Source organism: Notolepis coatsorum (genome assembly GCF_963971535.1).
Source record: "Notolepis coatsorum genome assembly, chromosome: 8".
Lineage (NCBI taxonomy): Eukaryota > Metazoa > Chordata > Actinopteri > Aulopiformes > Paralepididae > Notolepis > Notolepis coatsorum.
The window spans coordinates 100,129,672-100,142,682 of NC_140172.1; the positions used below are offsets into that span (position 1 = coordinate 100,129,672).

A 13,011-nucleotide genomic window follows, 5' to 3' on the forward strand; every position below is an offset into this window, starting at 1 on the left:
AAGTAGGCTCCCTTAACACTTTGAGTGCCAGCCACGAGAAATCTCGTTAGTTCCATGCCATGCGTTGAGTGCCAACAACGAGAAATCTTGTTTTTTAATCGTTATTGCTTTTATTAGCGATATCCATTCATTTTTCATCAATCTAGCCTCACGTTACCATTGGGACTGGCTCTGAGCTCGAACAGGGAAAATACCGCCCCCTATCGTCAGAAAAATCCGGAATCCCAATTTTACTTATCAGGCATGTAACCCGAGCCGATCCCATTCATTGTAAACACTCAGAACAGCGTGGAATATGGGGTTCGAGTACCTAACGTTGGATCAATAAACACGATCGATATTTGGAATGGTGATCAGGAATTGGAATCATCTTTTTGCAGAACATCTGATGTGAGGTAAGGAATCTATTTTACCAGTCTTGGGGTAATCAGAGTTTTTTTTCACATATCTCAACGTGTCCCCTATGTGTGTGTGTGTGCTGACCAGGAAATATATAATCGATTTTTCAGCCCGCTTCTCTAGCGTGCATAAGTACACATATACTATCGATAATCAAGTTTTTCAAAATGGTATAAAACGGAAATGTACAGTTGAAAAAACTATCCGTTTCGTACATGTTGACTGCAAGCAAGTCATTGATAAGCGACGGGCGTATTAGACACATAGCCATAATATAGAATATAGAAATAGCTCCGTGAAAATCATGAAATATCGGAAAATCTGTCTAAAAAGGCTGGCATTCAAGCGCTAATTCTGGCGCCCCCTACTGGCACTCAAAGTGTTAAAACGGTAACGCTATAAAAAAGGAGATTTATTTTTTTGCTTTAATCCCAGAGTATGCGAAAAGAGGCTGGTTGTCCTTTAAAAAAATATATATATATACAAAATATATATATATATATATATATATATATCAATCGAGACATTACGTTGGGATGATTGTTTCTTCTCTTACCAATTTCAATTCACCAATTAAAAGAGTAAACAATGACCTCGTTACAGTAGCCTTTAATGTCAGTCCTGCCACACCGACTGTGCTATTTGGATGTAGAAGTTGCTGAAGGACGCCTCCCAAGCCAGTGTATTTATTTGACTGTCATGCTCCCCGTCATGTCCACTTGCTTGTGAGGTTATATTGACTGAGAAGGCCTTGTTTCTCTGAAAGAAATGAGGTACAGCACTCGGATGTTTGATATACATTTGATTGACAAAACAGCCGTTCTAACCATGAACGCTTGTGATTCAGTAAGGTTAGCTACATGTACATGCGGGAACGTCGCTGCTTGTGATTTAAGTAAGGTTAGCTACATGCGGGAATGTTGCCTCCAATCATTTGGAAATGCACTCTGGGATGATAATTTTTCTAACCGGTTATTTATTAACTCATTGAACGCCACGCCCTTTTCCCCATCTTTACTCAATGGCGCCAGCGTTAGTGACCATTTTAGCAATGTTTGCAGACACATTGTGTGTTCTGTATTATAGCTATGGAGACAATAGTATGGCTCATTTGACAGGCATTGTTCATAGTCCATCACTGACTAACGAGTTAATTTCTACATACTGTAGTTTGTGCACTATTACTAAACATAATAATCCAGTATTTATTCATAGATTGCGAGATATGGCGAGTAATATGCAATATGCCCAAATCATTCTGGTTGCTCGCCCGAAACCCCAAATACTTCCAAATCAAAGGTATATACCATGTACATATGTGTCTTCACAAAATCATCAAGGGGGGGGGGGGGGTCGTTTTAACTCAAAACTGTGATTGTTACCAAAAGCAAGTTTTATGTCCGGTAAACTACGACACTGTGATCGGTGAAGAAACATGTTTTACCAGCAGCCAGCAGGTTACCTAAGATAGACCTTACCTCAGTCAGAAAGTACTCTAAAATGAATAAATCCCAGTCGATCCCATGGCGATCGCAATTGCTTGTGTATATTGGTGTGCTGCTTTACTCCCGCAGCTGGGGTGAAGGGATGGACAGGATGCCACTCAGTTGTCGAATACTCTTAAATTTTTTCTCCAACAGGTTACAAACCTTGAAACAATCAAACATTCAGTCAATAACCAACACATCACTACTATCGTTCTGTAAAACAATTAGTTTACTCTCACATCCACTCACCAGTTCCTTCTCGTGTCCCTTCTCTACTGACAAATTCCCTGCAACTTCCTGTTTACCTCTTTCACCAACGCCCACGTGACGTATTTCGACCAATTACACCTATTCCCCGCTAAGTCCCCGGATCACACGTGAATAATAATTAGCATCTCAATGAAAAAGCCTTAACTAGTGCACTTCATACATCCAAAATTAAATAATATAGTTAATCAATAGCTCAACTACCACTTATTAATGTTCACATAAACGTACAGTATAAAAATCAATACTCAATATTAACTTATTTCACATCACCCAGAACTAAAGTGCAAAGTATCTTTCCAATGGACTACTCAAGCCTCTCTTACCTCAAACAAAACCTCCACCACCCCATAGAAAGCTACATTATTGGGCATGGCTACCATACAGGAAATAATAGCTCTGAGGCACCAAATCTTCCACCGATTGCTATGTTGTGATCCACTCCTAGGCGGAAACAGCCGGAGTGGATCACAAGACAAGTGATATCCCCAGTTCCCAGTTCAAAAGGTAGGCGATACTGCCACCTGGTGAGATTCGATCGTCATTGCAATTCCAACGTAGGCAGATGAGCCAGGGAGACCTAGGGAGCTCCAGCTGAGTGTATAGAACGGGGATCAACCCGGTTTCAACTCATGGCGACGAAACCCGACTATACTCGGGTATGGCGCAGAATGAGTTAACGGTTAACCAATGAGCTTAAAATCTGCTATAACCAATGGATTTGCAAACTTGCAGAGCGGTTTTCACTTTGGTTTTCCAGTTGAGGTGTTTTGGGGAGAACAACGTAGCTTTTTGAGATAGATATTATTTACCTATAAATACTATCAACTGGCTGAAGTAACCTGGTCAACTTTTCACTGAAGACACTTTGAATTGAGGAGAGGAAGAAAAGTATAAGTTACCAGGAGATACTAGGGATGGGTACCGAATTCGGTACTTTGAAGGGTATCGACCGAATCACGTCAGTACTACCGAGTACCGATTCACGTGAGATCCACCGGTGCCACATTTCGGTAATGCCAAAAAAAAGACGGATGATGTCAAAGTTTCGTTTACCGCAAAACGAAACCTATGAAGTGTGCCGCACGTTCATGTCAATGTTCATGCGCACTACACCTTACCTAGGATTTGACTTTATTCAACAACAACAAAGCACTCGGGGCAATGGCAAGCCAAAAACGTTCTAAATAAATAATAATGATAATAAAAGTTTGGACGCATTTTTTACAACTGAGGTAGGTAGATAACATTTTTAGAGACTAAAGTACCGAAAAAAGGGTTCGAGCCCAGCTCTCGGCATTGCTACCAGCTTGGCTGGTCGTTCATACTAACACAATTGGCAGTGTTAGCTGGTGGGTGGGTCCTGGTCGTTGTAAACAGCGACTCCTACAGTTCGGTCGGGGCGCCTGCTCAGCGAGGAAAGGATCTAAGGGTTCGATTCCCGGACCCGTCGTTATTTGCTGAATGTCTTCCCCCCACTCTGTCTCCCGTTCCTCCTCTCTCTCTCTCTATCTACTGGACTGCCCAGTAGCAAAAAGCGATAAACGCTAAAAAAAAATCTTTAAAAAAAAAGGTACCGTTGGGTAGGTACCGGTATCTGTTCAAATTAAGGCTGTCAGTTTATCGCGTTAATTAGATGAATTAATTACACAGCAAATTATTGCGTTATGAAAATTAACTCAAAATTCATAAGCCTTTTCTTTTTATTATTATCTCATTCATTCCATAAGAACATAGAAGGCACATTATAGACTTTTTTTATATGGTCCATTTGCATGTTCTTGGTATCTGATTCTAGGGACACCTATGGATCTCAGGGAATGTATTCAGTGTCAGAAATACTGTGTCTGTTACTAGGCTTGAGTAAATTGTAATGAACCAAATGAGAATATCAATTAATTTCTTTTTTATCTTTGACTGTGAATAACATGGAATGGAAGATGATTAAACAGAAGGTTTTGTAGATACAGTAGTACTGAATTCTGCCATCCGGACACATGCAATTTGAAATATGATTATAGAATATCAGGCCTAAAATGGTTATGCGATTAAAATGCGATTTATTAGATTAATTAATTACAAATCCTGTAATTAATTAGATAAAAAATGTATCGCCTGACAGCACTAGTTCAAATGTGAACGGTACCCAACCCTGGGAGCTTTGTGTGTGTGTGTGTTGGCATGGTGTAGTCGATAACTTGGCCTACTCTCAATATGTGCGCAGGGATTTCAACAGCCATGTTGATATTCAGCCTGTATTGTTATTAGGTGCCATTTAGTGGTTCTATCTATCTAACGGTTGTATTAACCAGACCTAAAATATTTATTATATATTTAATTTATTTATTTATTCCGACGCTGTGATCATTACAAAAGCATGTTTTAGGATGGGGTTCGGTAAAATAGGCATAAAATAGACATTACCTTTGTCAGAAGGTACTCCACTCTCGCTCCGAGTCCAAGTGTCTTGAATCAGAACAGGATCAATACATATAACGTTAGGTGGCCCTCATCCATTGTCTTCTTCGTCTATAGTCTGCTCGGGCCTAACCTCGTTCCCAGTTTTATCTCTTCCGTGAGATAAAGCCTGGTAAAGAACTACTGCCGAAACTGTGTATGGGGTAGAATTTCCGGTGTATGTACTACCCCTGGAAGCTGCCTCCGAACGGACCAAACTTTTCCCGAATCCTGTTGGCAAACAAGCTAGAACGTCCCGGTCATCTAGTAAATTCTTCAAGCAAAGCTGTGGCTTAAATGAGGAAATATTGTGCACTTCACACGTTTTTTTTTTTTTTTTTTTTCCATCCCAATGTTAGTCGTTATGCCAATTCCTAATCCCCTTCCTGGTCGCTGCGCACCTACCCCCTACGGTCGGTCTGGGAGAGTGGAGGCTATCACATGCTTCCTCCGACACATGTGTAGCCAATCAACCGCTTCTTTTCACCTGGCAGCGCGGACTCTCACTGAGAGGGTGTAACGTGTGGAAGGATCACACTACCCCCCTTAGATCCTTTCCTCGCTGAGCAGGCGCCCCGACCGAACTGTAGGAGTCGCTGTTTACAACGACCAGGACCCACCCACCAGCTAACACTGCCAATTGTGTTAGTATGAACGACCAGCCAAGCTGGTAGCAATGCCGAGAGCTGGGCTCGAACCCAGCATCTCCTGCACTAATGGTGAGCGCCTTGCCCACTGCGCCACTTAGCCGCCCTCACTTCACACGTTTCTATAATTGTTTTGTAGAAACCAGAAAGCCTGTAGCCTGTACTTCCTGTACTTCCGTTTACACACTTTAGGAGGCATATCTTTACCAGCCTAGCTCGGGCTAGACTATAGATGGAGCCGAATAGGTTTCCTTATCGGCCGGTTTGACTATACTATTTTTATGATTTACCAGAAATGCTTAGTCCAACATAGTCTGGTGGAAACGCACCTTATCGTCCATAATCATCATCCATATAATCCATTTTGTCTTCTTCATAATATCGCCATTGTCGAACGTTAGTTGGCTGTCCTGCTCACTGCTGCTCGCTCTCTACTAGTGCTTTGGGTGCTGTGGGGCGGCCCACACTAAGCTGGCCCATGCATGTTCATAAGGTAGGCGATACTGCCCCCTGGCAGGATTCAATCGTCATTGCAGGTCCAATCCACACTCACAAGGCCTGTGTGAGTGCTTAGTATGAGAAAATCGAAAAAAGGGAACTAAAAACGAGATATCTAGTTTTTGGCGCTCAGCGCTTGGATTTCAAACACGAGAAATCTCGTTTTTTTGGCGCTGAATGAGTTAACATTCACAAATCAAAGTATTATATTATACATTATATGTATTATGATATTTTCTAGATTTATTTTAAAATTATTCCATCAGTCAAAATTTATTTTATAATAGAGAAGATTCTAGTTGTTTATCGACTGGAGTAGACGCCCTCTGCAGCCACAGACAACATTTAGCAGCATTTATCTCCCTGGTGGTCACTATACTATACTATTCCATTGTGATACTATACATTTAGCTCCAAATTGTGATATAATAATTGTACTAAAAAGTATAGTAAGCATCTGAGTGTTATGATAAAGTATTGTTATTTATATAAACACAAACCCGTTTGGTTACTGTGTGTGTGTGTCTCTCGCTCTCTCTCTCGCTCTCTCGCTCTCGCTCTCTCTCTCAGCTACCTGTTTCCAGATGGCAGAGCTCAGAACCCGGACCTGACCGGACTGTGTGAACCCTCTCCCCAGGACCACATCAAAGTCACACAGGTATGTAGTGTCTCCCTCCCTTTTTACATTGTAGGGAACAACAGCGTAACCAGCATTCCACATTTTCCTTTGGATACAAGGATGGATAGTTTGAGTGATGCTCATATATATATATCTCTCTCTATCTGTCTCTCTTTCCATCTTTCCCTTTCTCTTCTCTTTCTCTCCCTCTTCCCCTCATACCTTCTCTCTCTTTCTGTATCTGTCCACCCCTTCTCTACATCCTCCTTTTTTCTTTCTCTCTCCCTCTATTTACCCCCCTCTTGCTATCTATCTTTCTCTTTCTTGCTGTCTCTCTCTCTCCCTCTACCCCACAACCTTTTGCTCTCTCTGTCTCTCTATTGGTCTTTCTCTTTCTCTCTTTCTCTTTCCTGCCTCCTCTCTCTCTCTCTCTCTCTCTCTCTCTCTCTCTCTCTCTCTCTCTCTCTCTCTGCTCTCCTGCCTCCCTTAATTTCTCTCTCTCTTGTCTCTTTCTCTCTCTTCATCCCTGTAGGAGCAATATGAGCTCTACTGTGAGATGGGCTCCACATTCCAGCTCTGTAAGATCTGCGCGGAGAACGACAAGGACGTGAAGATCGAGCCCTGCAGCCACCTCATGTGTACCTCCTGTCTCACTGCCTGGCAGGTAAAACAGATTATTACTGTACCTCCTGTCTCACTGCCTGGCAGGTAAAACAGATTATTACTGTACCTCCTGTCTCACTGCCTGGCAGGTAAAACAGATTATTACTCTACCTCCTGTCTCACTGCCTGGCAGGTAAAACATATTATTACTGTACCTCCTGTCTCACTGCCTGGCAGGTAAAACAGATTATTACTGTACCTCCTGTCTCACTGCCTGGCAGGTAAAACAGATTATTACTGTACTTCCTGTCTCACTGCCTGGCAGGTAAAACAGATTATTACTGTACCTCCTGTCTCACTGCCTGGCAGGTAAAACAGATTATTACTGTACCTCCTGTCTCACTGCCTGGTAGGTAAAACAGATTATTACTGTACCTCCTGTCTCACTGCCTGGCAGGTAAAACAGATTATTACTGTACTTCCTGTCTCACTGCCTGGCAGGTAAAACAGATTATTACTGTACCTCCTGTCTCACTGCCTGGCAGGTAAAACAGATTATTACTGTACCTCCTGTCTCACTGCCTGGTAGGTAAAACAGATTATTACTGTACCTCCTGTCTCACTGCCTGGCAGGTAACACAGATTATTACTGTAAACCTCCTGTCTCACTGCCTGGCAGGTAAAACAGATTATTACTGTACCTCCTGTCTCACTGCCTGGCAGGTAAAACAGATTATTACTGTACCTCCTGTCTCACTGCCTGGCAGGTAAAACAGATTATTACTGTACGTCCTCCTGTCTCACTGCCTGGCAGGTAAAACAGATTATTACTGTACCTCCTGTCTCACTGCCTGGCAGGTAAAACAGATTATTACTGTACCCCCTGTCTCACTGCCTGACAGGTAAAACAGATTATTACTGGACCTCCAGTCTCACTGCCTGGCAGGTAAAACAGATTATTACTGTACCTCCTGTCTCACTGCCTGGCAGGTAAAACAGATTATTACTGGACCTCCAGTCTCACTGCCTGGCAGGTAAAACAGATTATTACTGTACCTCCTGTCTCACTGCCTGGCAGGTAAAACAGATTATTACTGTACCTCCAGTCTCACTGCCTGGCAGGTAAAACAGATTATTACTGTACCTCCTGTCTCACTGCCTGGCAGGTAAAACAGATTATTACTGGACCTCCAGTCTCACTGCCTGGTAGGTAAAACAGATTATTACTGTACCTCCTGTCTCACTGCCTGGCAGGTAAAACAGATTATTACTGTACCTCCTGTCTCACTGCCTGGCAGGTAAAACAGATTATTACTGTACCCCCTGTCTCACTGCCTGACAGGTAAAACAGATTATTACTGGACCTCCAGTCTCACTGCCTGGCAGGTAAAACAGATTATTACTGTACCTCCTGTCTCACTGCCTGGCAGGTAAAACAGATTATTACTGGACCTCCAGTCTCACTGCCTGGCAGGTAAAACAGATTATTACTGTACCTCCTGTCTCACTGCCTGGCAGGTAAAACAGATTATTACTGTACCTCCAGTCTCACTGCCTGGCAGGTAAAACAGATTATTACTGTACCTCCTGTCTCACTGCCTGGCAGGTAAAACAGATTATTACTGGACCTCCAGTCTCACTGCCTGGCAGGTAAAACAGATTATTACTGTCATTGTCTGGCAGGTAAAACTGATTGTCACTGTCTCACTTCCTGGCAGGTAAAACAGATTGTTACTGTCTCATTGTCTGGCAGGTAAAACAGATTATTACTGTCTCACTTCCTGGCAGGTAAGACAATATTACTGTCAAACTGCTTGGCAGATAAGACATTAATATTGTCCCAACTGTCTCACCGCTTGGCAGATAAAACTGATTATTACTGTCTCACAGTCACAGTAATACCTGCCAGGCAGGCAGGTAAAACAGATTATTACTGCCTCACTGCCTGGCAGATCAAACGGATTATCACTGTGTCATCATTGCCTGGCAGGTAAAACGGATTATTGCTGTCTCACTGCCTGGCAGGTCCCAACTGTCTCACCACTTACAAAATACCATTGCATGGATCCATGACGGTATGCCTTCATATTCAGTATATCTTCCAATCCTAGACCAGCGACACAGCCACCCAATAGTCAAAAGATATCCTCAAAGGAAGCCTAATACGTTGTAAACTCAGTGACTCTGAACAAAACGACTCTGAAAAGAACATTTATTGACCACAGTTACATGGAGCCTGCAATGAGATTATCTGTTTCAAACCTAATTAAAGATGCCTGAATGTCACTGTGGGCTGCCGCTGTTTACATTCAGAGACGCTCATGTGAGTCTACAGCATGTAAATGGCCCAAACACATGTTCTCTGTCAGGAGTCGGAGGGCCAGGGTTGCCCGTTTTGCCGGTGTGAGATCAAAGGCACAGAGCCCATTGTGGTGGATCCCTTCCACCCCAAGGCCAGCGGCGCCGCCTTCGCCAGCTTCCAGGGGGCCTACAGGACAGAGGGCGCTGGCAACGTCTCCCCCGGCAACGAGGAGGAGGAGGACGAGCGCCTGGAGGACAACCACCTCATCATGAGCAGGCTGGCCTGCACCAAGGTATGGAGGCGGTGGAGAGCTGGGCGAGCACAGAGCAGGGGATTACATGTAGTTTAACTCTCTCCAGCGCAGGCTTAAAGTTGAGTCTAAATAAATCCCTGACAGCTGTCCTGACTCATGTTAAATGAATATGTGTTGTGTGAAAGTAGCCGAGCAACTGCAGATGTTTTGGTCCAATTTATCCACTGACCAGATATTTACCCCAAGAAGTGTGTCTGTAAACCAATATGTGGGGGGGTGATGCGTAACACTCTCCTCTCCCTCAACTGTTAGTCTACTATAAATAAACACGACGTTTATCTTCTGTTAACTTGGTTTATTTGATCAACTTGCAAACACCAATACAGAGCCATTAACGAACAGTGGACCTCTTGCTTGTGGTCGACACAGACTAACTGCGCATGCGTTTCACAGCCTCCAGAGGGCAACCTAGACTTCCCTCTTTCTCCCATAAGTGTTATAAAAGTACCTCCCTGTGTACCTCCGTCTGGGAGATTTCCAAATGAAGCATCACTGAAAACTATCAAGTTCAAAACATCACCGTTTCCCAGATGTTGAAATCTGAGTGTCACCTTTTCAGACTTTAGCTTACGGATTATCTTATTTGCATCATGAACAGACTGTACTGTTGCTCCTTTTATATTAGAAGCCAAACAACATGAATCAAACATTACATCAGGTCTTGTCTGTTTAGCAACCCATAGGATCTGTCCTATTTTTGATCGTAGCTGCTCTCTCTGTTTCGTTGAGGGGTTCATTTCTCTGTGTGGCCCGACTTGCTTGTATGGGAATAGGCTCCAGGTTCTCGATATAACTTTGTTGATGTACCTGAACTTCACCGTTAACAGTTACAAAATCCATTCCTACATAGGAGAACTTTTCATGCTCCTCACGCCCAACCTTGAATGCAGACTGCAGTTGGGGGATCACATTAGATGAAAAGATTGATGAGCCTGCCCAAAGAAAATCATCTACATGACATGCAAGCACCCCAGTGACTTTACATTGCTCATCCAACCAGTAAAAGACTGCCGGATCCACCTGTGACACTTTACCACCAGTACTCAGCATGATTTCCTTAACTTTGTTGTACCAATATAGTGATGCATCTGCAAGACCATATACACATTTCTTTAGTTTCCATACAACATATTGACATCCTGCCTCTAGAGGGGGGCGGATATAAATATCCCTGGATAGCTCAATACCCTGCAAGAATGCATATTTGATGTCCATAGAATGGACTTCCCACTGGTTTTGACATATCACTGATAACATAAGTCTAAGTGAATCTGTGGCACATGTGGGGGAATCTTTTGGTAACTCTTGAATTTTCAGCTCTTCAAAACCTCTGGCAACCAGTCAGGCTTTAGGCACTATACCCTTGGGAGTGTCCTTAAAACTACAAACCCATCTGGTGGAAATGCATTTCTGCCCTGCATCTTCAACTTCCTCAAATACATTATTATTGTGCCAGTTCTTTATTTCTTCCTGTTTAGCTGCATCAAATGAGATGTCTTTGGTTACAAGTACATCAGCTTCTCTGTCTTCTGTTTCAATGTTGAGATTATCAACCTGTGAGATATCAATTGATTCCTTTTGCCCATCACTACCATCATTATCTAGATGTTGCATGTTATACCAGGTTTTATATTTCCCTGCAGCCTTGCCTGATCTCCCTAAGACTATTGCTTTAAGTAGAGTATTGTCACCTCTGTTCATATATGTTACAGTCTGTCCTGTTTTTAAACTCACACCTGCAGAAGGGGCAGGATTATTATGGGCATTAGGCCTATGCGCCATTTCAGTTTGAGTTACACCACTCAAAGTGTTTGGTGGATCGATCGCTTCACTTGTATTGGCTTCCCTGTCACTGAATTGTTGTTCATGTTTATTCTCTGTATTTTGCTCACTGTCTAAACTACCAGTTGCATTGTTTATACCTTGCTCACTTCCTGCTTCTGTGTCGGCATCAGTTTGTACCATGTGCTCTTCATTAACCTTTGTGTTCACCTTTGAAAGCCTAGAGTGATGCACTCTCACTAGGCAACCACCATGCCTCACAAAAACAACAGCCCCATCCTGACCAATAACTATCCCTGGTCCTTTCCACTCAGCACATTCAGCTAGTTTGTAATACACCATGTCACCCATCGCATATTTCTCATCTGTGGGTCTGAGCTGCTTACGTAGTGCTCGTCTTATCCTTTCTGAGCACTCTGCTTCAGTAAATGCTTTTCTAGAGGCATGCAAGGTTGAAATGTGTTCTCCTACTCTAGCACTCATAGTGGTACCTTCTAGCGCAGGTGGTTTATCAACCAGTACAGAAGGTAGGTTGGGGTTCTGGCCAAACACCAGTTGATGAGGACTGTAGCCGTGCACATTGAGTAGGGGTGGGGGAAAAAGTAGTACGTAGTAGTATCGCGATACTTTGCGTGGCGATACTGTATCGATACAGGGACGCCAAGTATCGATATTTAATTATTCATATAAAACTTTTTTTTTTTTTTTTTTTTGTATATGGAAGTTGCATTGTTCATTTCAATACCTGTAATAGTACAGTAGTCCACACACACATGTGCATTCAGTTACATTGGAATATGACTGTAATACAAACAGTTCAGTTTGTCAGGTACATGCAACACAGATTACAGTGTTTACATCTGTCTGCTTGAGAAAATACCATGTTCTGCAATAGAAAATTATTGAAGTGAGATGAACAGACTGAACTTTATTTTATTAGATAAAACATATTGACAAAGTTTTACTTTGCAGTTGAAAAAAGGTAATAAATTAAATTTGATTAAAAAAAAATATTTCTTTTTCCGCAATACTCGCAACTATCGTGACGCAAGTATCGCGATAGTATCGTATCGTGAGGTCTCTGGCGATTCCCACCCCTAACATTGAGCATACTGTTCTTAGCCATGAGAGCTCAGTCTAGGGCTGTTTGCCAGTCACATCCATTTTCCCGTCTGACCTTCTGGATCAGGGGTGGGCAACTTTGTATATAGTGAGAGCCACTAAATGTCCACACTCAATCTGGGGGGCCGCATTGTTTATTTAGTACCCCATCACTCAAATAGCCCATAATAGTCACAGATGTGATAAATAAGGCATATAAACTATTATAATTTGTTGTAACTTTGTTTTTATTCCATTTCAAACGCATTTAGTAATGCTTAATTTCAACTTTATGAATTTATAAATACAGCTGAATTTGAAAGTATCTGTCTATTTTTCTCGTCTAGACAACCCGTGTCCAAAAGTTTAAAAGCTAGCACAGCGTCAGGAAGAGTCATGTCGTACTTTTTCTTTCAGTTGTATCGCTGTTCAAAGTCAATCACATAGTCCGCCATGGACATGGAGCTCTCCTTTTTGATACAGTAAAAAAAGGAGTAAGCATCGTATGCACGGTCTCTCTCTTCTTTGAGAAACAT

At 42.5% G+C, this 13,011-nt stretch overlaps 1 protein-coding gene across 1 annotated transcript in view; it reads left to right on the plus strand.

Annotated features, from left to right (window-relative positions):
• Window positions 1–13,011, plus strand: part of LOC311233310 (E3 ubiquitin-protein ligase CBL-like) — a 127,851-nt gene that overhangs the window by 90,865 nt on the left and 23,975 nt on the right. Inside the window, exons 7-9 of the mRNA XM_084320260.1 lie at window positions 6,326–6,413; window positions 6,907–7,038; window positions 9,347–9,571. Of these exons, the coding sequence (XP_084176386.1) occupies window positions 6,326–6,413; window positions 6,907–7,038; window positions 9,347–9,571 (445 nt within the window). The remainder of the gene's footprint in view (window positions 1–6,325; window positions 6,414–6,906; window positions 7,039–9,346; window positions 9,572–13,011) is intronic.